The sequence below is a fragment of the Trachemys scripta genome, chromosome 9 (genome assembly GCF_013100865.1).
Source record: "Trachemys scripta elegans isolate TJP31775 chromosome 9, CAS_Tse_1.0, whole genome shotgun sequence".
NCBI lineage: Eukaryota > Metazoa > Chordata > Testudines > Emydidae > Trachemys > Trachemys scripta.
The window spans coordinates 46,523,458-46,548,662 of record NC_048306.1 but is presented as its reverse complement, the minus strand read 5'-3'; the positions used below and the strand labels follow the sequence as shown (position 1 = coordinate 46,548,662).

General features: G+C 44.5%; 1 protein-coding gene across 7 annotated transcripts in view; it reads right to left on the bottom strand.

The window, feature by feature from the left end:
* Positions 1-23,644, bottom strand: part of VAMP7 (vesicle associated membrane protein 7) — a 32,491-nt gene extending 8,847 nt beyond the window's left edge. For 2 of the 7 annotated variants that reach the window (XM_034781263.1, XM_034781270.1), the window contains exons 1-4: positions 23,501-23,631; positions 5,968-6,126; positions 2,180-2,237; positions 1,271-1,408 (exon numbers count right to left, since the gene is read on the bottom strand). In XM_034781263.1, the coding sequence (XP_034637154.1) occupies positions 1,271-1,408; positions 2,180-2,237; positions 5,968-6,113 (342 nt within the window). In that variant the 5' untranslated portion in view covers positions 6,114-6,126; positions 23,501-23,631. Of the gene's footprint in view, positions 1-1,270; positions 1,409-2,179; positions 2,238-5,967; positions 6,127-6,932; positions 6,953-12,293; positions 12,359-23,500 lie in introns of those variants that run through there. The other 5 variants (XM_034781265.1, XM_034781266.1, XM_034781269.1 and 2 more) reach the window with 5 other exon arrangements.
* Between the last annotated feature and the right edge of the window lie 1,561 nt (positions 23,645-25,205).

The window sequence follows — 25,205 nt, the reverse complement described above, 5'->3', positions numbered from 1 at the left end:
TAGATGGCTTGAAATCTATGGGTGAAGAACCCTAGACAAGTACTAGGTATTACAGGAGGCAGAGGGACATGGAAAAATAAAAATTGAGGTGGAAGCTAAGATTACAGAGTTTATGTCCCAGCTGATTTTGTAGTGTCTTGGACAAGTCACTTCTCTTGTGTGCATCAATCCTCATCGGGGAAAAGGGAACTGCAACTGCAAGGTTAGTCACAAAGTTTGTTATCAGGGCCCTGTGTACACTGCAGAAAGCTAGACTTAAATTCTGTGGTGCTCTAATGTGGCAAACTGATTGGAAATTCTGTACCAGCTTCATTTAATTATACAAGTGGATTTTATTGAATTCAATAGGAAAGTGAATACTACAAGCAGTACTACAACCGCATGATATTTTGTATTTCCTTTTGTGCTACCCCACATTTCCAGTATGCTAATTATCTGCATAATCAACATCATTATGAAGGAAGCTGGGTGAGAGCAGTAGGGTGAAAGCTTTCCACACTCAGGAGGCAGTTTAGGATTGTTGGATAAGAATATTAGCATAATGTTTTTGCTCAAGTGATCCACAATAAAAGAGTGTTGCCGTTAAGCTGTCATTAGGAGTCAACACTTAATTGAAATGAATGGGGCAGTTAATCACTCAAAGTTATTGTTTCCATATTACCTGAGACTACGGGCAGTCTCGTTACATTCAGTTCATATTTTTAACATTCCCTTGAAAGATTTTCAATATGGAATTTGAGACTGGAGCAAGATCTGTGACAAAGGGTGGATTCTACAGGAAATTCTCCAGTCTCAGAACAGCAGATTACATCAGGCTGTGCTTATGACTATCAAGTGCTTAGACATGCCCAGTCCTAGAAAGGCTACATACTCCTCAGGTGTATGAGTCCTGCTGATGAGAAGCGCATCGATGTTCAGGCAGGAGCTCCCAACACAGCTTTGCTCAAGCTATTACAAAGTATGCATGCATGCATGTTTCTTTCCAAACACCACTCTCCTCCCTACTTAGAAGAACTCTTTCCAAGGATGGGAGTGGAGTCTGACTGTATGAAATTTTAAATTTGCACTGACTTTGCTAATGCTTTTTATGTAGCCTGTTGTAAAAATAAGCAAATATCTAGATGAGTTGATGACATGGAAGACCTCTGCATACCCCCATAGGTACACATACCCCTGGTTGAGAACCACTGATTTAAAACCAACAACAGGAGCATTTACAAGGGAGAGATGAGACTGGTTAGAGAGCCCCTTCTGACCACATGTATCTTACCAGCTGTGCAGCCAAGATACTGGAGAATTCGCTGTTCATGGCATATGGAAGTGCTGTCTGTGCTCTTGAACCGTACGTAGTCTGAAATCTCTTTTTGATTTCATTCAGGAAACTGAAGGCTCTGGAACGTTCAAAGTTCTAAAAGTAAAAACAAAATGTTCACATCAGGCAGAAAACTGCAAGTCACCTGACAACGTTCTAGTTAGGAAACTGTGGGATAGGTGGCCTACAGAAAAGCTTAAAAGATATGTAACCATTTAGAGACCCTCCACCTTTGATCAAATACGAATGACCATGCTGTGCATAACCCTGCAAAAGCCTTGCTACCTCTTCCTCTTAATCTCTTTGTTAACAGCAGTCACTTTTTTAGTATCAGTCTGTTTCTCCCTGGATACCCACTGGAATCAGGCATACAAAGCTCAAAAGCAAGCCTGTGCTTTATTTACTTTTTAAGGGGAAACAAAGACAAATGACTTCACAGCTTCTATTTGTACTTTATTCCACAGTTGAGGGCAAAGCTTAAGTGTACTGTACTAATGACTAGGATGCCTTAGGGATGACTGCAGAGTGAAAGTCACCTGATCTTTGTAGTTCTATTGTAGCTGGGTGAATCTTACCAACTCACTTGCAAGTAGAAAGCAGCAGGGGAAGTTGGTGCAGTGGGAAGGAGACACTGTTGTCCCCCATACACACACCAGCTGGATATTGAGGTAGACTGAACTAAAATATTTGAACTTTGACTTTAGATAGAGGGGCCCATGTTCTGAGTTACACCAGTGTAAATATGCAGGAATGCCACTGAAGAGCCCATGGCTTTGTGCCCATTATTGATTTTCATGGATACGCACAGAGAGAAAAGTGCTACCATGTTCAGGGTGTATGCATAGTAGCGTTATCCAAAATACTTACATCATCTGTGATACATAGGTATATAATCCGGTCTTGGCAGATATAATGAAATAGATAACTGCAAAAAAAGGGGGGAAAAAAAAAACAGCAAATCTTATTTAGAGCTGCCAACAAGACTCCATGAACTGCTGTAGAAGACCCCAATGTCTGATGTGTTCAAACAGCTATCTGCCAGGCACACAGAAATTAAGGAGTGGAGTGACTTGCAGAAAAGAAACAGGTCCCAGTATGCCATGCTCCATCTTGATCACCGCATGTTTCTTCTGGGACCTTTGTATTGTAACCTGCATAGAACTAAAGATAACAAAGCTGTGGGCAGTGGTACATGTTGGTATCCCAATGGCTACATGTAGCTCACAGCCCACACTTGGCCACCCCTGGATAAACAGCCAAGTGGGACATCTGGGTAACTGCAAATGTATTAAAGTTACGCATTGTACTAATCATTTAACATACCAAGGTAAAACCATCAAGGGGCTTCCACAGATAAGATTCAATACAACATCATCCCAAGTATAAAGCAAACAATCGTGCCTACCAAAGCAAGCCAACATAAATTCCTTGAAAAAGTGTAGCTAGTGTGTCCACACAATAATTTGCTTAATGAAGCAATGAAATTTCCATTTTAAAATCTTCTGGCCCAGGTCTCAAGTTGCAGTGGGGGAGGTCTAGGTTGGATATTAGGAAAAACTATTTCACTAGGAGGGCGGTGAAGCACTGGAATGTGTGAGGTGGTGGAATCTCCGTCCTTAGAGGTTTTTAAGGCCCGGCTTGACAAAGCCCTGGATGTGATGATTTAGTTGGTGTTGGTCCTGCTTTGAGCAGAGGGTTGGACTAGATGAGGTCTCTTCCAACCCTAATCTTCTATGATTCTCTAGCACAAGGAGGCCAGTTCACGATTGGGCTCTCTGGGTGCTACCACAACAAAAGTTGTATCAATAACTGGATTAATATTTTTACTAAACCAATTTCAAAGGCCTCCATCAAATGCCTCCACAAGCCTCCATCAGCTGCTTACATAAACAGCTCTATGGTGATTGGCATCCTCCAACGGCTAGGCTGCATTTAATTAACTGTGCAACTCCTTGGAAATAGCGAGCAGTCACATTGCTCTAAATCTTGCATTCATTCTTAATTTTTCCATTTGCACCTAGACTGACACACTTAAGCAACCCTGATGTTCTGCATTATTAAACACCTATAAATGAGTACAACAGCAGTGTTCGTCCCAGGTTTTAGAAGGGCATCTTAGTAATACTTTTGAATTATTATAAAGCCTCTTTCATCCAAGGATGTAAAAAACAATGGACAAGTCTTTAATTAAGTCTCACAACATTCCTGAGAGATGCAGTCTACCTAGTACAATTTGTCCAGTTCTGCTTCACCTGTGTGTTTGCGCACGCGCACACACACACACACACACACACACACAGAGTTAGACCCCCCCCACACTAGGAGTTCTGGACATGGTCTTGATTTTTACTGGGTGGTTGTGAGCCCCTAAAAGCCCAACCCTATTCCCAAAATGGGAATAAACCCTATCCCTTCTATGTCAGAAGGCTCCCTCATGGCAGCAGCAGAGAATGGATAGCATCGGGCAGTCCAGATGCTAAACAGCATTAGGTAGGGACCCTGAAACGACAGAGTGTTTGCTTCAGGAGTGGGTGCAGCAAGATCAGGCATTCACTCCTAAAGTTCTGCATTAACAGGGACACACCAGACTTCAGCTATTTTCTCTCCGAGTTTGTTTTTGGTTTAGAAGCAGAGACTCCAGACATTCTGGCACAGGGGGAAGAGCATTCCCAGGTCTCCCTGTCTGTGGGGGCCAGGACGCTGGGCAGAAAGTAACTGCCTAAGTTCTGAATGCTAAGCCCTCTCCTCAGGCCACCCTAGGTGCCCTGCTCAGGTGACCTCAAGTACCACAACTGGACAGAACTGAACTGTATCTTCCAAGCCATGATCTTTGCTCTGTCCCAGGGGAGGGAAGGAATTGCCTGGTCCCAAGTAGGGAAGCCGGGCTCTTTGGAGGATTTTGAACACAAGTAAGAAGACGTCCTACCTTCCAAACACTCTTCAAAAGGAGGTGTATGGAATTCAAGCCAATCTGCCCATTTCCCTCCCCTGTGGAAGGACAGCGGACAGAGGAGTTCCAATCTAAGGGGTGGTTCTCCCCATTTTGTTATGGGCATACAAACACTGCAGTTAGATTGCAAGGAGGGAGCCCCTGCGATTCTGGCTGGGGAGAGGATTTCATACTGAATACAGAGTGTGCCTAGTCTCAGAGCTGCCCAATAGCTCCAAGCCTGCACTGTGCATTATCCTACTGCAGTAGTTTAGAAAGTCTGGGAAATGCAGTTCACCCCATTCAAGCAAAGTGTTTAATAAAGCAATAATCCTCCCTTGCCCCAGTTATAGCCACCCACCCCCAGGCTGATATCTTCAGGCAGTTCCAAGATTAGCTCCCTCAAGGCCTGGGGTGTATACACTCCTGCTGCATGTCACGTGTAACCCATAGCACACTTGGGAAGCAGACATGTCTGCTAGTAATCATTATCCCTCATCTGAGCTCCCTGCGCAGTTGAGACAGACTGCAGAGCCAAGAGCCTCTCTATCAGGAATTAGCCCAATTAGCATGCATCAAATATACTAATGGAGGCATGCCAAGCCAACTGCCCAGCTTGGCTTTAAGGAGAAACTCAGGATTGGAGTAAGGAATGTGAGCTATCCTCAAGATTAAGATTTAGTATTTTTGTAAAAATTGAAGACTGCAAAGCAGATTCTAGGCCAACTCAATGAGATACATCCCTAAAATACAACACTTAGAAGTGCTCCCAATCAAAGTCCTCCCCAGTCAGAGCTATAATTTGTGGGATTCCTACAAATTTAGTCAGCCAGCCTGTGTGTAACAATGGAGCAGGCAGGTCCAGCCACTTGTTACCTGAAAGCACACTTGGAATCCTAAAGTGCACCAAGTTTTGGACCCATGACCTTTACAGTGTGAGGGAAAGTCTGGGGTTACTCTAGATTACAGATCTAGATTAGAGATGCAATTGAAATGAAACACCCTGAACTTTGGGAAACCATCCATCTGACCTGTGCCATTGAGGTCCAGCCACAGTTCTGTACCTGGCAGTTTGGGTCACACACCATTGTAAAGGCAGGGAGTCAGCACACTTTAGGACAGTTTAAATAAATCTATATTAAAGCCTTATCCCAGACAGATTTCGCTCTCCATGGCCCAAAGCCAAAATTGCACATAACCAGTTGCACCCTTCTGGCCTCCCTCACTGTTGGTGACTATTTCTGGGTATGTCCCCTGAATCTCCGACTCCTAGTACAAAGATCCTCCTAGCCATACCAGAGGATAATACCAACTCCACTGGTTTCTTAGAGGGACCAGTTTCCAAGAACTGCCTGAGCAATGAGACATCTTGGCTACTGATACATTTAAGATGTGTCAGCAATCAGTGCAGCAAACCTGGTGCCCTTACACTCTGCAGAACTGCAAGTGCAGCCCAGGGCATCCCATGTTCAGCACCACTTCAGAAAGCATGATTAGATCAATTGCTCAGCTTTCAATCTTGACATGTGATGTCATAATCCGCCTAGTTCTTCACAGGGCATTCAAGACCTGAATTTTTAGCATAAGAAAAAAAGGTGGGTGGGAGCACTGCCCTTCTCAGGTCTTAATACATCACTAAGTAGAAATGGCCCAAACTCAGTTTCTCCCCAAGCAGGTCCCTTCTCTCCCCCTTCCCCACAACTCCAGAAGACAGAGCATTACTCACTTTCCATGTGAGTAGGTGAGTTTGTTGTTCTCCGATGGTATCTTTGCCAGGATCTGCTCCGTCACCTCCAGGAAGTTCCCTCCACACCAGGCATGTTTGGCAAGGATGGTCGTGCCTCTGGCAACAACGACAAACAGGATGGCCATTGCTTCACACTAGCTAGAGACACAACACACACAGGATTAGGGGACTCATAACACTTCCTCTACAGATCCCTCTCAGCAGAGCACAGTAATTCCATCTTAACAGCACCTCTCTATCTTTGGCATAGAGGGCAAGGAAGGCGTAAGACTGTTCAATATTTCTACCGGATGCCACTACCTGCAGCCCATCTTTCTTCCTCTTCCCCTTTTCTAGGCACCACTCAATAAGATAGGTAGAATTATGCTGACCTCGCTACAAGATCCTGGTTTGATGCAGGATATGCATCATGGGACTACATGCAGTTAATTGCCCTTCCAATCTCCTCACCAAGAGAAAACATTTGTTGCAAAGGAGTTTGCTTCAAGGTAATGAAGTTTTCAGTTCTCCCAGGAGAGTCACAATTTTCACATTTCCCAAGTTAGTATTGCATGGCTCCATTGCACAAGACATGCTACATATAATGGAAAGACCATCTCAGACTGTAAGCTCTTTGGGGCAAAGGGTAGCCCCCTGTCTCAAAACAGACAAGGGGAGCAAGACTATGATTATTGTACCAGTAGTGGTCATAATGCACCAATGCCCATGCTAATGCATGCACACAAATCTCTGTGGGTTAGCTGGTTGTTTTAAAGAGGTTTCCTGATTTTAGTAAATTATGGATCCAAAGTACAGGTGAGACACCAGCAGCTTACAGTTCTGGAACCACCATATACATTTCCCCAGTAGCATCTCTTGGTCTGGCAGTTAATGAGGTACATATGCTTTAGGCAAATCAAATATCAACATGCATGGACTCCCACAACAAAAAAACAAACACTCACAGCATGCCATTCTGCATCTTTTAAAATTAGACTGAATGTTCCTCAGACTGCATCCCTTGGTGGGAAGATATATTCATAGGATGTGAGGATATGTGGTTATCAAATTCAGGGTTTAAGCATCCAAGCGACTGGGGCTATGCTGAGTCTAGCAAGACGGTAGAGAAGTACTTGTTAGCTGGCAGCAGACTGTGTTAATCAGTGGAATATCAACACTTTAGTCTGCTGTCAGGGGACCCAAGATTTAAAAGGTGCAGTACATCCATAAGCCTCTTTTCTGCTTAGCGCATATGTAAAGAGAACGCCTCCTGACCCTGCAAGGGAGCCTACTATTTTTCACTTTCCACTTGGAGAGTTCCAATATCATCCATCTTGCACTCAGCCACTGAAACAGACGCTGTGCACATCACCATGGATTTGAACTTGGGAAGCATGGCTGGCAGAGCCATCGGACTGTGTGCTGAAGCGACCGGGATGACTGGAAAGTCAGTGTTGTGAATGCCAAGCGATCAAATCCCTGTTCATACTGGAAGCAGGATTGTGCTAGTTTCCCTGGTACTTTCTTTTCAGTGGGCACGAGGTGTTTTATTCTAGGCCTTAGACTGTAAAAGGCCAAGAAAAGGCACCAAATCACAGCATTTTCAGTGGTAGCTTCCTTGCCCATAAACCCAGCATCTATCATTTCGATGGACGGTTGTGGTAACTGGTCCTACAAACTGACCCTAATTGTGAGCTCCACTGTAAAAAGTGATTCGAAGTTCATAAAATGTCACAATAACATCAAATGATGGGAAAAGGTACAAAAGAGAGACAAAGACTGAATTAGTCCAAACAAAGAGACCTACGGATACAATTCCAGAACTGTGTTAAAATCATGCCTGGTATTTAAGAACAGTGAGACCAGAATTGGCGTGTCAGAAGTTAGACCTAACTGGTAAACCAAATAATGAGGGTATGGGTATTCTACCCATCACTCCCTTTTGGGTTCCTTAAAAGAAAAGACTTTTTTGGGGAAATAAGGAGGAGGCTACCGCAACTCTGGCTGACTGAAAAAAGGGGAAAGAGTGAGCTTCAACATCATGGCTGCCACCCCCACTGTCTCTTGGACCCACAGACCATCTTCATCCTAACCTGAGAGATGTCCTGACAGAGGATTCAGATGATAGCAGCACCTCCACCTCTACCAGCTGCAGCTAAACCCAACTAGCACCTGGGATGTGAGTGAGTGCAGTGGCTGAGTGCTTAACTCAACTACAACCCCAAAAGTTGTGCTTTTGAGTCTCACTTGATCTCACACTGAAAGGCCATCTCCAGTTCACACAGTGGCCAAATGATCCAGCAGGTTAGGGCAGCCAAAGGCGTTTGGATGTGCTGCTAGCCACATTTCTCCCTGGGGTACCATTGGCTATGAAACTGACATGCCTTAAACACATCAGCCCCATGAGCCATTGGCTTGGGGAAACTGACCTGGATGTAAGACTATCACCTGCTGCATGCTCGTTCCCCTCCCCCGCCAGTTCTTTTTCTTCCCCTCTTTATTTCTTCTCTTTTCTGTCTCTTTTTCCTTCTGCCTAATTAGAGTCTGGCTTGGCTAGCCTGGACTGTAAAATTTGCAAGCCTGTGACCAGAGAGGCAACTAAATGCAATGATCTAAACAGCCTGATGCTAATACAAATTTGCCAGGTCTTGAAGTGGCTGATCAGACTGTGCTGTGCCTGGGTTTTTCAGCAGTGAGAGTCAACAGCAGCTGCGTTTTCTATCTTTGCTGTTCTTTTCTCTTCCTTCTTGTCCCTCTCTCTCATTGTGTCATTTAGGAAACTAGATCGGACTTTAACAACAACACTTCCTCCAGGTCATCTCAGCTAAACTTCTTCTCTTTTCCCCAGAAAGGACTGTTATCTTGGATGCCATCTGAAAGATGCAACAGAGGGTCCTGTGGCACCTTTAAGACTAACAGAAGTATTGGGAGCATAAGCTTTCGTGGGTAAGAACCTCACTTCTTCAGATGCAAGCCTCTGGAAAAGTATTGGGAGCATAAGCTTTCGTGGGTAAGAACCTCACTTCTTCAGATGCAAGCCTCTGGAAATTTCCAGAGGCTTGCATCTGAAGAAGTGAGGTTCTTACCCACAAAAGCTTATGCTCCCAATACTTCTGTTAGTCTTAAAGGTGCCACAGGACCCTCTGTTGATTTTTACAGATTCAGACTAACACGGCTACCCCTCTGATATCTGAAAGATGGTCAAATAAGGTTTCTTTTCCTTTCTGAAGGCTCTCTAGAGCTCAAGGGAAAGGCAACAAGGGTTATTGCTAAAATGAAAACCTTATTTAATACTTTACATACATTTCAAATGCTTTAACTGTCTCCCCTCCCCCCCCACACACACATCTTTAATAAAAGATTAAAAGAATGTTTCATGGTGTGTTTGCCATGGTACAAAGCAGGCTAAGGTCACTAGATACCAAACTTGATAGGGGGCTGGACTCAATGACCTTTCAAGGTCCCTTCCAGTTCTAGGAGATAGGATATCTCAATTAATTAATTAAAAAAATATTAGCCAAACCCCAAACCTTGTTTAAACTGTTTAATGTTGGACAATTTCAGGGTCATGTTAACACCTTTAAGTCTTTGGGCCCACATATTCCATCTCAGTTAAAACAACAGGACTCCATCTACAGTAGGAAAATGACCCATTCCTGACAATAGCGGGTCAGTACCAGATTCCCAGTAGAAACACTGAACTGCTGGTTTTGTCCCTTCTGCATTACGTACACCGTTACAGGAAACAAGCATTGAATTGTAAACTTGGTACCAACCGCTGTTTACAGCAACAAACCAATTCCCTAGTATATACAGCAGAACTACTGAGTCTTGAAATGATTCTATGCAATCAAGTATCATATCAGTGTCCATCATAGGTGGCAGCAGGCACAAAACAACCTGATACAACCTGCACTTCAGCAACCTCTTTCTGGCCAGCACTTTCACCACCATGTGCAAGCGTCATTATGCATGAAAATAGGAGAAAGGCACATAAAGAGGAAGTAGCAGGCACCAGACCATAAAGCAGCCTTTAACTTTTGAACCCAGAAAGCATGTACTGAAAGAACTATCGTTACCTTTCTATCAGGCCAACCCCTGGTCTGCTCTAGCAATGTGAGCATAAAATTACTTTTTTTTTTTTTTTTTTAAACACTTAATTCTGCACAAGGGCTTATATTTGATGTTTGTGATGCCTCAATTCAGGATCAAGGTCCCACTGGGCCAGCCACTTTAGACAGAGAGATAGAGTTCTGCGCTAGCAATCATACAGCTCTACCTCGATATAACGCTGTCCTCGGGAGCCAAAAAAATCTTACCGCATTATAGGCGAAACCACGTTATATCGAACTTGCTTTGATCCGCCGGAGTGCGCAGGCCCCCCCCCGGAGCACTGCATTATATCAGGTCACTTTATATCAGGGTAGAAGTGTACTTGCTGAATCTCACTTCCAATTAGATGGTGAGTATGCCAATAGTACGCACGTGGGAAGGCAAGAAGAGGGGCAATGATGCTAAGACCACAGTGTTACATAGGTTAGCTATTGCATAGCTTAGTGGTTTGAAATCTAATAGAGTTGATATCATTGTATTAAAGAATGCTGAGTGCCATGCAAGGTTGCCAACTCATGATGGCATCACAAGAAATGTGTCAGGAGGAGGGATTTGAAGAATAGGATAGTGGATTTATGGATTAAGTCAGAAATGGCATTCCATGCTGAAAATCAGCAAAGACAGCATAGAGACATTTGTGGGAACAGACAGGTGTTCAAGCTTGCATCACTGGCAAAGCCAATGTGATAGGACACAAGAGTAGATAAGCAGGAGAGCAGAGCAATGAAAGATTTAGAGTGCTCCGGGCTGCTGAAGGAGACTTTCAGATGGAAGAGCTTTATAAACCCAGAGAATACACCCTGAATCGATGAAATCCCAGACGCAGGAGAGCTGCTCAAACTTACTTTCCCTTGGCCTCTTACATGAAAACAGAGCAATAAGCAGGGCAGGGCGAAGGGCACTCCAGCATTTGTCAGCCATCACAGCACTATTTCCCTCCAGTACCCTAGGGTTCACTGAATTTGCCTCTTTCACTTCCCTCTTGGTCTAGAATAGTCAATCTTCAGACCCAAATTAATGGGCTTTCAGCCTCACCCCGCTAGAGGTAGAGTGCTACTCCTACTCCTGCTGCTCCTTTGCTCTGCACTGGTTGCTCAAAGCAGAACTAATCAGTGTCTCTGGATGACTGCAACTTGATACATATGTTTACCAGCCGCACTTATGTCCTTCTTGCGTCTTTAAGCTGTGCTGATGGGCTCCCCACTTCCCCATGTACCTTTATATTTCAAAGTGCTTGTATTTGCCTCAATCACTCCCACCCATTCTCACTCCCAGAGGGAACAACCTGGTTAGGACATAAATCTAGGCTTAAGCAGTAGGACTGACATCCCATCAATAAACTGTCATGAAGCCTTTTTTGCAGCATCCTTCTCCCTGCATCAGTGCTACAGTCACTCCCTGTTGGCTTCTCAGCACTATCCCCGCTACCTGCATAGCAGCCAGCAAGCTTCCTGCTTATCCTCACTCTGCAGCTGTTTTGTCTGCTTATGCAGCTTCAAGGCCCTACCAGCTTGAGGAAGTGAGCAAGCAAGCTCTCAGGGGCTTTGAAGGCTCCTCTCTCAGCATGCACTGTTCTCATCTCTGATTTGCAAGAAAAAGGCTAGCCAAAGAGAACAAAAAGTTACAGTGGCAAATAAATGTATTTGGTGACCTTTTTCTGTTTGCCATCATCTTTGTAGAGCTATTTTCCCCAACATTACAGATAGCACAACTGTGATTATGGCATGCAAGTCTCGCTATTGTCCTTTATTACTATAAAGAAATAAGACTTCTCTCATTACTTCACCCATCTTCTCTTACAGAACTGCACTTGTTTTTATTTTTATTTTTTTAAATGTGCAGGAGCACTTCAAGGAGAGAATGCTTTGTTTAGTAAGGTTCCCTAAAAGCTCAGGTGGCCTTAACTCCTGTCATGATCCCTTTACAGGCTATTGCTTTCTTCCTCTATGTCAGGCAGATAAATTGGCATCTGCAGCACAGACGTTCAGGATTCTTTTGCAGGATGAAACAGACACTTATGAAATGGAGCACTTGTCCACATACATAAAAATAGAAACCAAAAAAACAAAAACCACACACCATACCCACAGGGCATTTCACTTGTGATCAGAGTAGGGGACTGACTAGGAGTCAGGACTCATGGTTCTGGCCATTCTATCAATTCACGGAGCCCTGGAAATGTAAGAGGGAGGTGGAAAGGAAATAATACTTACATCTGTACAGCACCTTTCACCTTTTTCTTATCCTCACTATGTTCGTATCTCCCCACCACCTGCCCGCATCTGTACAATGAGCAGAATATCTATTTCACAGACGAAACAGTAAGTTACACAGAGAAAGGCCTACAGGACTGCAGGCCATCATCATTAGCAGCGCTTAAGCCATCTGCTCTGCATGATGATTTAACAAGGGGTTTAAAACATGCTTTCAAGGAGTCCCCATCAGCTCTTCTCCTGGTTGAGACATATCTGATCGTAAAAACCTGAGGTGACCTGCTTGCACTGATCTACAAGTTACTTATGAAAGAGACTTTAGAAGCTTGACCACAACAATCTATTGCTCCTTCCTGACAATATCTGGAAACCTACTTGCTGTAAGCCAGACCTCTTGGGTGGTACAACATGGCAGTGCATTAGCCCAATACAAGAGAACTATTACTCACCCTGTAGTAGTAGGATTTTATGTTTGTATTTTGTATGATTTAGAATGAAGGATAAAGAATAATGAGGTAATAATGTAGCATGTATTAAATGTATTGATGTATGATTGACCATATCCTGCCAGCCACCCTTTTTGAATAGCAGACAGGAATGGCTTGATATGCCATTAGTAAAGATGCATTAGCCAGAATTTCTTTGTGTCTGGACTGATTTTAAGGCAGTAACAGACGTTTGAGGGTCACCATTTTGTTGTAGGTTTAGCATTCTCAAATAAGTAAAAGAATGCTAATTGTTTTCTTTTGCATTGCAACTTGATGTTCCTGTTCAAAATGTTCTCTGTAAATTAATTCTGTTTTGTGTGTGAATGAGGAATGTATGTGTTGAGATAAGTGTGAAGGGCATCGCTGAACCAGATGGTCTAGGGAGGAACTGGAGACAGATGCAAGAGCGCCAGGAGGCTGCAACATGCCCCTACTGAAATGTCAGGGGAGGGCAGATTGAGGACTCTAAAGATGAGACAGGCACCTATCAATGGGGACGAGATAGCTGTAATCAAAACCAGCATGGGATAACTCCCTGAGAGACTTGATGAAAGAACAAGATAAAGGATGAGAAAAACAATTTAAGAAAACAAGCACTCGTCAAACAACAATTGATTACAGCATGACAGTGCAAAACTCATTGGTCCCAATGAAGGAAAAATCATTATATAAACAGGGTGCCTTGCCATGAAACTGAGTTCATCCTGCCAAGACTTCCCCAGAGCATCATGTCACGACCGACAGAACCTGGCTCCTACCTACCCAGGATCAACCTCCCTGGCCACTAGATTGATCTGGACCGGTAACTATAACATCGACTGGCAGGATAGTGTGTGTGTATGTGTGGTATGACCGAATGCATATGCTAATTGTTGTATCTTCAATAAACGCGGCAAATTACCTTTTCCCCTGAAAAAGATATTGTGTGCTTCTTATAAGCATAACAACCCCCTTCCTCCAAAAGTTCAGAGACAGATATCTAGAGAAATCAAGGTCCATAAACTGGCCCGTTTGCAAGGGAGTGCATCACTGTAGTCTGGTCAGACAGAAGTGTCCTTATGTGTCTTGAGATAGACCTTTCTGGAAGAAAAGTTGTCTTGACCTCTTCCTAATCAGATTTCAAACTGGGCAAGTTGCTTTAAGTAATCTCTCATCCAGAATTATAGAGAAGTTCTGCAGACACGCCCATTACACTACATTGCACCTTTGCAGAACACCAGCGCAGGGAAGGAGACCCAGACCAGATGAGGCAAACAGACTCCACAGTCAAGATGACTGTGGAGTCTGCTTGTCACCTCTGGTCTGGGAAAGCCTGAGTCCATGGATCTTCAGAGCACATTGCTAGAGCTGGGGAAGTTTCTTATTGAGTGTTATAGTATTAAGAATCTCATACAGCAAGAATTCAGCCCAAGTGCAACCAGACACGGTTGAGTGCATCAGTTACCAAATAAATACCTCCCTCCATTATTCTGAAAGGTAGGAAAAGGGCATAGCCCACTGGACATGTCTACCTATTTATATGCTGTGGTCACCAGGGTGATTTTAGAGTGGGGCCATGATGATATAAAAAGGCACATGCCAGGACTGACTAAATCATAGAATCACAGAAAGTAGGGCTGGAAAGGTCCATGAGACATCAAGTCCAGCACCCTGCACTGAGGCAAGACCAAGTAAATCCAGACCATCCCTGACAGGTGTTTGTCCAATCTGTCATAAAAACCTCCAATGAGGGGAATTAAAAACAAACACCAAACCCTCTCTTGGAAGCCTATTTCAGAACTATATTACCCTTATACTTAAAAAGTTTTTCATCGCTTGAAACCTTCCAGCAGAAAACCACGACATTTACCATCTAAAGCCTAAATGGAGAAGAAAGCCAAGCCAAAAATAGACTGGATCCCAAACACAATTGCAACTCTGTACAAGCCAATTTACTGAGACTTAATACTCTCATGAGACGCAGGAGCAGACTAGGATCCCTGACTATGATCTTGAAAGAGCAAACAGGGCTACAAAACCACTGTAGAACTGTAGCTTGCTCCACCCCATTACACAGCAAGCGGCTGTCTTTATTAGTGCTTGATGATATTATGCCTAGAGCACAAATGATGCTTCCTCAGCATAAGCCAAAAATCCACCAGAGACAGGATGCATAATGGCCAGCAGACTAACTTGTGGCATGTCCTTGGCAAGTCATCTGACCTCTGTGTCAGTTTCCCCACTTAGAAAAAAAATGAGGCTGAACAAGAGGCATATGTTAAGGTACTTTATGCTCTTGGATGAAAGGTGCTGTACAGATGTAAGTATTATTTCCTTTCCACCTCCCTCTTACATTTCCAGGGCTCCTTTTAGGTGAAAACTTTAGAGACTCAACACCCCTCCTTAATCTACCTCAAAGAATGGCATGAGACACCACTACTTCAGCTAGAGGTGGGGAAAGGATGCAAACTACATCTGCAGTAGGAGAGGATAAGGAATCAAGCATGAGGGTACATCTTCACTACCCACCGTATCGGCGGGTAGCAATCGATTTATCCGGGATCGATATATCGCGTCTCTTTAAGACGCAATATATCGATCCCCGAACGCGCTCACCGTCGACTCCGGAACTCCACCAGAGCGAGCGGCAGTAGTGCAGTCGACGGGTGAGCCGCAGCCGTCAATCCCGCGCCGTGTGGACCCCAGGTAATTTGATCCAAGATACTTCGACTTCAGCTGCGCTATTCGCGTAGCTGAAGTTGTGTATCTTGGATCGATCCCCCCCCCAGTGTAGACCAGCCCCAAGTCTCCCACACTGCAATGCACAGCCACCACTGAAGCACTACAGGTCACTGGGTAAGAGATGCATTTTGGTCTAACAGGAGAATGTCACTGTTTGATACAAACAGTATAGCATAACTAGGAAAAAAACCCATGACTAGGGTTGCCAGGCATCTGGTTTTCAACTGTAATGCCTGGTTGAAAAGGAACTCTGGCAGCTCCATTCAGCACTCCTGACCAGGCCGCTAAAAGTCCGGTTGGTGGCGCAGCGGGGCTAAGGCAGGCTCCCTGCCTGCCCTGGCTCCGTGCAGCTCCCGGAAGCGGCTGGCATGTCCAGCTCCTAGGCACAGGGGCAGCCATGGGGACTCCACACATGCCCCTGCAGCTCCCACTGGTCAACTGAACAATCTGGATAAAATCTTCCCCCTAACTGCAATTAAAATTATTTGTGCTATTCCTAAATGCTAACATTAAAGAGGTTCCACCCTTATAGTGGGGAAGGGGGAAGTAAGGCATCAATATTCACTAATAAATAATGCTTTGAATATTTAGTATATCAAACATGTACCCTCAATCTCTAAGCACGTTTACAGTCATTAGAAACATAACATTTAGAAATACCCAAACTGTACAAGACCAACACAAAACTTCCTGGAAGAAAATCTGGAGCTACTTAGCTTATTTAGAAAGAGCCTGAGTGACTGAAGAGGCCTTGCAACACACGCAAGGCAAACTGCCAGTCCAAGAGGGGGGAGAGGAGGATGGATATATTACAGGAGTTGAAGGCCTCTTTCAAGATGACTCTGCCAGATTTCAAATCTGGGGTTTAGCAAGAATCTCAACTGATTTCAACTGCAGGCTGATGGATAGAAGAAATGCTGTCTGCAGAATAAACCAGACCCAAATCATATAGCACCTTGCAGATCAAAATCTATGTCCTGAACCATGCCTAGAAACAAGTTAGTAACCAGTATAGTCAAAATAATGATGCAATATACACCATATGCAGAAGACCAGTAAGTGAACAGGTTGCTGCATTCTGCATTAGCTGAAGTTTCCCAGTGATCTTTCAGAGAAGACCCAAGAAAGTGAATGACAGTAACTTAATCAGGAGGTGAGGAAGAGGAAAGGAAGAAGTCATGAGACACTGTACAGTTTCAGTCTTCTACAATTTGGGGTTTCATACTTATGCAGTCAAGTACCCCAAAATGCACTACAGTGCTTGGCATCTTTGATGAAAAGCAGCAAGAGACTTTGCAGAACTAAGGCCTAGACTACAGATAAGTGCTGAGCTGCCATCTGAGAGAGTTAGATTGTTTGCTCATTCTTCATGCTAGCATGGAGCAGGAATCAATACAGACATAGCGGTTATGTCTCTTCACTCAACAGTACTGCCCCCACTCACTAAGAAGAACTCCATAGTCTTCCTTGACTAGAAGACTGTAGCCACAACTCAGAACTGGGGGAGAGAGAAGAAATAAGGGAATTCTCATAAGCTCTCTAGGAAAATGCAGTCTAGATTAAATTACTGAGGGCTGGTCCACACTAAGCCCCCAGTTCGAACTAAGATACGCAACTTCAGCTACGTGAATAACGTAGCTGAAGTCGAAGTATCTTAGTTCGAACTTAAAGGTACTTACCGCGGGTCCACATGCGGCAGGCAGGCTCCCCCGTCGACTCCACCTACTCCTCTCATGGAGCAGGATTACGAGCACTTCCGGGATCGATTTATCACGTCTAGACAAGATGCGATAAATCGATCCCAGATCGATTGCTTGCCACCGAACCAGCGGGTAAGTATAGACGTACCCTCAGAGACTAATGATCAATGATTTGCTATCAAACTGGGAGGATGTATCTAGTGGGCTTCCATAGGGGTCAGTCCTGGGTCTGGTACTATTCAAAATTTTAATTAATGACTTCAGTAATGGAGTGGAAAGCATGCTTATAAAATCTGCAGATGACACCAAGCCGAGAGAGGTTGCAAGCACTTTGGAGGACAGGATTAGAATTCAATACCACCTTGACAAATTGGAAAATTGGCCTGAAATCAAGAAGATGAAATTCAATAACAAGTGTGAAGCACTTCACTTAAGAAGGAAAAATCAAATGCTCAACTACAAAATGGGGAATAACTGAATAGGTGGTGGTAGTACTATGGAAAAGGATGTGGGGATTATAGCAACTCAGAACTTGAATGAGCGTCCACAATATAAAGGTGCCACAGGACACTCTAAGACTAACAGATGCATTGGGAGCATAAGCTTTGGTGGGTGAATGCCCACTTCGTCGGATGCAATATGATTCAGTCCACAATATGATGCAGTTGCAAAAAAGGCTAATATTCTGGGGTGTATTGACAGGAGCATCATAAGTAAGGGTAACTGTCCTGCCCGCTACTCAGCATGGGTGAGGCTTCAGCTGGAGTACTGTGTCCAGTTCTGGACACCACACTTTGAGAAAGAAGAGGACAAATTGAAGAGTCCAGAGAAGAGCAGCAACAGTGATAAAATGTTTAGAAAAACTGACATATGAGGAAAGTAAAAAAAACTGGGAAGGTTTAGTCTTGAGAAAAGACAACTGAGGGGGACCTGATAAGTCTTCAAATCTGTTAAGGGCTGTTATAAGAAGGACTATGATCAATTGTTCTCCATGCCCACCGAAGGTAGCACAAGAAGAAATGGGCTTACTCTGCAGCCAGGGAAATTTAGATTAGATGTTAGGAAAAACATTCTAACTCTGAGGGTAGCTCTAGCATAAATTCCCTAGGGGGGTTGTGGAACCCCCATCATTGGAGGCTTTTAAGAAACAGTTGGACAAACACATGTCAAGGGTGATCTAAGTTTACTTGGTCCTGCCTCAGTGCAGGGGACTGGACTAGATGACCTCTAGAAGTCCCGTCCAGCCCTAGATTGATATGATTCTATTTGCTTGTGGGGGGCACAAAGACCAACAAGGGATACAGAACACAATCCCTTCCCTATCACTATGTTGGGAAATCTCCTAAGGTCACCAGAAAAACAGTTTTCTCCAAATCAGATTCAGTACAGACAATGCATGGTACGTGTTGTTCCACAGTACATATGTTAAGAAAACTAGCATGAGCAACATTTGTATTGATAGACTACAGATTCCTTCTTGACCTCTATAGTGAATATTTAAACTTGATGACTTCAGCAGAAAGCGAGACAAACTTCTTTTTAGCTCTCCCTCATTTTTGTTAATTTAAAATGAAGAAAAGTTTGCATTCTATCCTCCAAAGCTTCCATGTGGCTATTAGTTTATTTTGACCTGACAGGTGTCCCTTTAAAGATATTCCTACCATTAACACCACCTTACATTAAAACAAATATGAAAATATAACATCCTTTTCTGTACTTAGGCTATTTATTTTTTGCATCTCTCAGCCTGAGCATCAGGAACACAAAAGCTGCCATGATTGGTCAAGCCAGTTTCCCATCTAGTCAGGCAGCCAGTAAAAGATATTTCACAGAAAAGTGAAAGAAACTCCCTAACAGACAATTATGAAATAACTAGCTCCTTAAAGAAGTTTCTTCCTAGCCCATAAGAACGGCCATACTGGGTGAGACCAAAGGTCCATCCAGCCTAGTATCCTGTCTACCGACAGTGACCAATGCCAGATGTCCCAGAAGGAGTGAACCTAAAAGGTAACGATCAAGTGATCTCTCTCCTTCCATCCATCTCCACCCTCTGACAGAGGCTAGGGACACCATTCCTTACCCATCCTGGCTAATAGCCATTAATGGACTTAACCACCATGAATTCATCTAGTTCTCTTTTAAACCCTGTTATAGTCCTAGCCTTCACAACCTCCTCAGACAAGGAGTTCCAAAGATTGACTGGGCGCTGTTTGAAGAAGAACTTCCTTTTATTCGTTTTAAACCTGCTGCCCATTAATTTCATTTGGTGGCCCCTAGTTCTTGTATTATGGGAACAAGTAAATAACTTTTCCTTATTCACTTTCTCCAAACCACTCATGATTTTATATACCTCTATCATATCCCCCCTTAGTCTCCTCTTTTACAAGCTGAAAAGTCCTAGCCTCTTTAATCTCTCCTCATATGGGACACGTTCCAAACCCATAATCATTTTTGTTGCCCTTCTCTGAACCTTTTCTAATGCCAGTATATCTTTTTTAAGATGAGGAGACCACATCTGTACGCAGTATTCAAAATGTGGGCGTATCATGGATTTATATAAGGACAATAAGATATTCTCCATCTTATTCTCTATCCCTTTTTTAATGATTCCTAACATCCTGTTTGCTTTTTTGTCTGCCGCTGCACACTGCATAGACGTCTTCAGAGAACTATCCACAATGACTCCAAGATATCCTTCCTGATTAGTTGCAGCTAAATTAGCCCCCATCATATTGTATGTATAGTTGGGTTATTTTTTCCAATGTGCATTACTTTACATTTATCCACATTAAATTTCATTTGCCATTTTGTTGCCCAATCAGTTAGTTTTGTGAGATCTTTTTGAAGTTCTTCACAGTCTGCTTTGGTCTTAACTATCTTGAGCAGTTTAGTATCATCTGCAAACTTTGCCACCTCACTGTTTACCCCTTTCTACAGATCATTTATGAATAAGTTGAATAGGATTGGTCCTAGGACTGACCCTTGGGGAACACCACTAGTTACTCCTCTCCATTCTGAAAATTTATCATTTGTTCCTACCTTTTGTTCCCTGTCTTTTAACCAGTTCTCAATCCATGAAAGGATCTTCCCTCTTATCCCATGACAACTTAATTTACGTAATTCAGCTGTTGAGGTATGTTCTGAAACATGAAGGTTCATATCCCTTCTATTTTTCCTCCTAGCAAATGTAACTGTAGATTTTCTTATTATCCGTGAGTGTGTCCAATTCTTATTTTGAATCCAATTAAGCCACTGGCCTAAATTACCGTATATACGCAATCATAAGCCGGTTCATTTATAAGATGACACCCTCCCCCTGCCCCAGACTGATAAGTAAAAATGGAAAAAATTTATGACCTGTTCATAAGCCAACCCTATAATTCAGGGGTCAGCAAACTTTGGCTCCCTGGCCATCAGGATAACCCGCTGGTGGGCCGAGATGGTTTGTTTACCTCGAGCGTCCGCAGGCACAGAGGTAAACCTAAGTAAACAAAGTGTTCCGGCGTGCCAGTGGCTTACCCTGATGGGCTGGGACAGCAACTGGTGGGGAAATTTTTTGTGGGGGAGAAGCTGGGGGTCAGAGGAGTAACCCCTGCTACCACCCCCACATGACCCCAGCCCTAGCCCGGGACCCCCACACTCTCCCCATCCCATCCCTTCCCAGCTTATCTGGGGAGGGCCAGGGGAGGATGTCTCTGGCCTGGCTGGAGCTGCTCCGGCAGGCTCTGCTCCGGCAGGCTGGGCAGTGTGACCGCAGCATGCTCTGGTGGGCCAGACCGGGCGGCGTGGCCGCAGCATGTTCCAGCAGGCTGGGCGGCAAGGCCACAGCGTACTCCGGCGTGCCACAACCTGCTCTGGGGTTGGGGCCAAGCGGCACAGCTGCAGCCTGCCAACCCCGTAGCTACAGCTGCTTCAGATGCTGGGGGGAGAGCAGCGTGGCCAGAAGCAGAGAGACTCTGGACCCGCCTCTTCCCTTCTGGCTCTGCTGCCTCTCCTTGCTCCCTCTGTTGGGGGGAGGGGCTGTGTCCCACCTCTCCCTCTCTATACCCGTTCATAAGCCGACCCCCTTCTCTGCTGCTTCCCTTTTTTACTAAAAAAATTTGGCTTATGAACAAGTATATATGATGTATATATAGTGACATTTAGTTCCAGAGATGAACTAAAATAAACTGGCCTGTTGCACTTTGCATACCTGATCAATTTCATACTCAGGTTCTCATGCACTGACACAGTCTTACATAGTTCAGGTAAGTACAAGCCAAGAGATTTTACACTGAAATTTTTGTTGCGTCACTGATATGTTTCTATTGTTTTTGAGTTCTGTAAAACCTTGCTTTTACTAAATCCAAGTTTGATGATTCTCTCATTTTGTGTCCCCTTTTCAGTGTTTAATTATTGTTGAGAGATAACAACTTACCAAGCATAGACTGAAGGGGGAAAAAAACAAAAATAAAACAGACTTTCCTTACAACTTCCATCAAGTTCATTGACTAGCTTCCCATCAAAGTCAGCCTTCATTCTACCTCTCCACCCCTTTTGCAAATGAAATTAAGAGGCAGCAGGTTTAAAACAAATAAAAGGAAGTATTTCTTCACACAAAGCACAGTCAACCAGTGGAACTTCTTGCCAGAGGATGTTGTGAACACCAAGACGATAACAGGGTTAAAAAAAAAAAAAAAAACCCTAGATAAATTCATGGAGGATATGTCCATCAATGGTTATTAGCCAGGATGGGCAGGAATGGTGTCCCTAGGGGGGGGAGGGATAGCTCAGTGGTTTGAGCATTGGCCTGCTAAACCTAGGGTTATGCGTTCAATCCTTGAGGGGGCCACGTAGGGATCTGGGGCAAAAATCAGTACTTGGTCCTGCTAGTGAAAGCAGGGGGCTGGACTCGATGACCTCTCAGGGTCCCTTCCAGCTCTATGAGATAGGTGTATCTCAATATATGAATAGCCTCTGTTTGCCAGTAGCTGGGAATGAGTGACAGGAGATGGATCACTTGATGATTACCTGTTCTGTTCATTCCCCCTGGGGCACCTGGTTCTAGCCACTGTCGGAAGATAGGATACTGGGCTAGATGGACCTTTGATCTGACCCAGTAGGGCCATTCTTATGTTTGCATAAAAGCCCACATGCAAAGTCAGAAGCTAGCTGACTTCCACAGTCTTCTGGTTTCCACTTCCAGCATCCCCCAGAACACATCACTCAATGCGAGCACCTAACCAGAACAGGGGGGAAAACAGCAAACTTAGTTTTCGCTTTTGTAATTATTGAGTAATATTTGTTCTCTTCCCCACCCCCTCCACATTTAAAGCTAATTTGGTTTCACAATTGTCTTTGTCTCTAACAAGAGATTATACAACTCTCACCTACAGAACAATAGTGTTTAACTGTCAAAGCTTCCCTCAAGATCATCTCACTATTTTCCCTCCTGTTTACCTCTACTTCTATATGGCAGCTCTCCTTACAAAGGGACAGCTTTGCTGTCGGAAGTCTGTCCCTTTCCTCCCACTCTTTAAAGAGAGACTGTCAGTTTATGCCAAAATATTTAGATTTGTACAAGCAGAATATTGGGACTTGTTTTGGACACTGGCGTTAAAAACCCTTTTGAGGCATTTACAAGCTCAGCAAGGTAGCATTCACCTATACACCAGAACCTGAAAGTGAAACCAACAAGCTTACCCAGGAGAAGAGAAATGCAATAAGTAAACAAGATAAAGATAGGCTACAGAAAAACAGCACCAACAGGGAAGGTTAAATGAGATGTTTAGATTCCAGTCAGCAACTTCAGATGTTGTTAGTGAGGCAAATCAAGAAGACTGCAATGTTTCTGGGTGAAGCTTCCTGGCAACACCCCACAGGTGTACAGACAACAGCCAACAACTTGGACATCCCACTCCTCCTCTATTGCACAGACGCTACTAACAAATGTTGCTGCATGATGCGGCTTCTCCATCCTTTGGGTGGAAAGCCCCTGGCTCTGCCCCTGAGCTTCAGCACTCTCCTTGGGTGGTAACTCCCACCCCTACTCCTTCTACCTGTCCCCCACACTCCTTCCTTCTGCCTCTAGTCCCCATTTGGGCCCAGCCCCACACCCCCTCCTCCTACTGTTTTATTGCTCCTACTCTCCTTCCCCGTCCCCAGATCCATCCACCCCGGCCTCCTCCTGTCCCCCAAGCCCACTCTCACTCCCCAGACCCTCCTCCTGCCCCTCAGATTCCTTCCACCTTCCTCCTGCCTCCAATCCTACCCCTACCCCCTCTTCTTGAGCCTTCCACCAACTCCCGCCCCCTCTCACCTGCACCCGCGGCCTCACTTTCCGGGCGGGGGAGTCCCCAGCCCGGTGCGCTGTTTACCTGCCTCCCCCAGTCGCTTTCCCCTCCGTTCGGCGAGCACGTGCACTTCCGCCAGAGACGCTCCCTACGCCGCGGGAACTCACGGGAAATGTAGTCACCAGCGCGGGGAGGGGGGCGCTTCCGCCCGAGCCGCGCTGCATGTTGGGAAACACCACCTACCCAGCCGCTCTGACTGCTGGGTATAGTAGTTCTAAGGCGAGCGTGTGCGGCTCGCTGTGAGAGGCACCGCCGAGAGCCCAGGACGGCAGCTCCCCCTGGCTGGCTCAAGACTTCCCAGCCCGGGTCCTCCTGGGGCTTCCCTAGACCCGCTGCCGCAAATCACATTCAGATTCCGGTTCGAAGCGACTCGCAGATCGAAGCGACTCGCAGAGCACACCCCCCCCCCAGAGCAGTAGCGTCCGCTAGAGGGCCCCCACCCCCAGCGCCTAAGATTTAGTTAGGGGTATTTTCAGTAAAAGCCATAGACAGGTTACTGGCCGTGACTTTTTGTTTATTGCTGTGACCTGTTCATTACTTTTACTAAAAATACCCCTAACGTACCCTTAGTGATGTACCGTTTCTTCACTCAGAACAAGACTTCACGGTATGTTTGAGATTCAAACCCAGGGTTGGGTTGTTTTGGTGATGACCAGTCCTGATCCTGTAGCGTCTCACATGATGCTATCTCTACCATCCGTTTCCTCACTCGGCAGGGTGAGATACAGTTTTCTCCATATTTCAGCACCAGTCATGCTCAGGACATATGTTCTGTGATGCAGATAAGTAGTTAGGTGCCAAGGACATGGCGTGTTGTGGTATTGTCCTTTAAAAATAAGTTATCCTTTATTTTTCACATATCTTCATTTCCTAATCCTGCTCTCACTGCATCTCTCCCAGGCAGCTAGTGTCATACAGACCCTTGGCAGTTCCTATGAATGCCTCTAAGTGGAATTAACATGCCACAAGAGCAGCAGCATCACCAACCTTCAGTGTTCAAATTTGAGCCAGGCCCCTCCAAATTATGAGACTGACTTAAAAAAACACAAGGGTTTTGGTTTTGTTTTGCTTTGTTGCTTTCTAAATAGTACATTTGGAGTTTTTTATTTGACTTCTGGTTTTCTATACTGTCACTCCTTGCAATTTTACTGTGAGTGGCACAATATTTGGTGGCTATGTTAGCATCTCAGTTATGGAATCCGATTATTTCCTGACAATTGCAACTTTCATTTTTTAAAAAGGTAAATTTCTGGTCCTCTTGGCTGCAGAGAAGTGCTTGCAAGCATGAACCATACATGTACCAGCACCAGAACGCAAACAAAAAGAAACCCAACTGATTTTTTAAGCCAATCTCATGATTTTAGGGCCTTGACTAATTTTTATTAACACATTACTGAGTTTTGAACCTTTAGGCTGCACTCAGGTCACATTTCCAAGCTTTTCTCTTCAACAGAGGGCTAGAAACTTATTTAAAAAACACTGAAAGCTGAAATTCTCAGGCAATCACGGGACCCCAGGAGCTGCGGGCTTTAAGAAACACAACAAATATAGAGCGACTCCAATTTGGCAATGCCGGGAAAGTGATTTCAGAGCACACCAAAATCTTCCTTGTTTGCCCACTTCACTAGGGTTGGACTACAACTCCCAGAATCCCTTAGCAGTGTCGGAGGA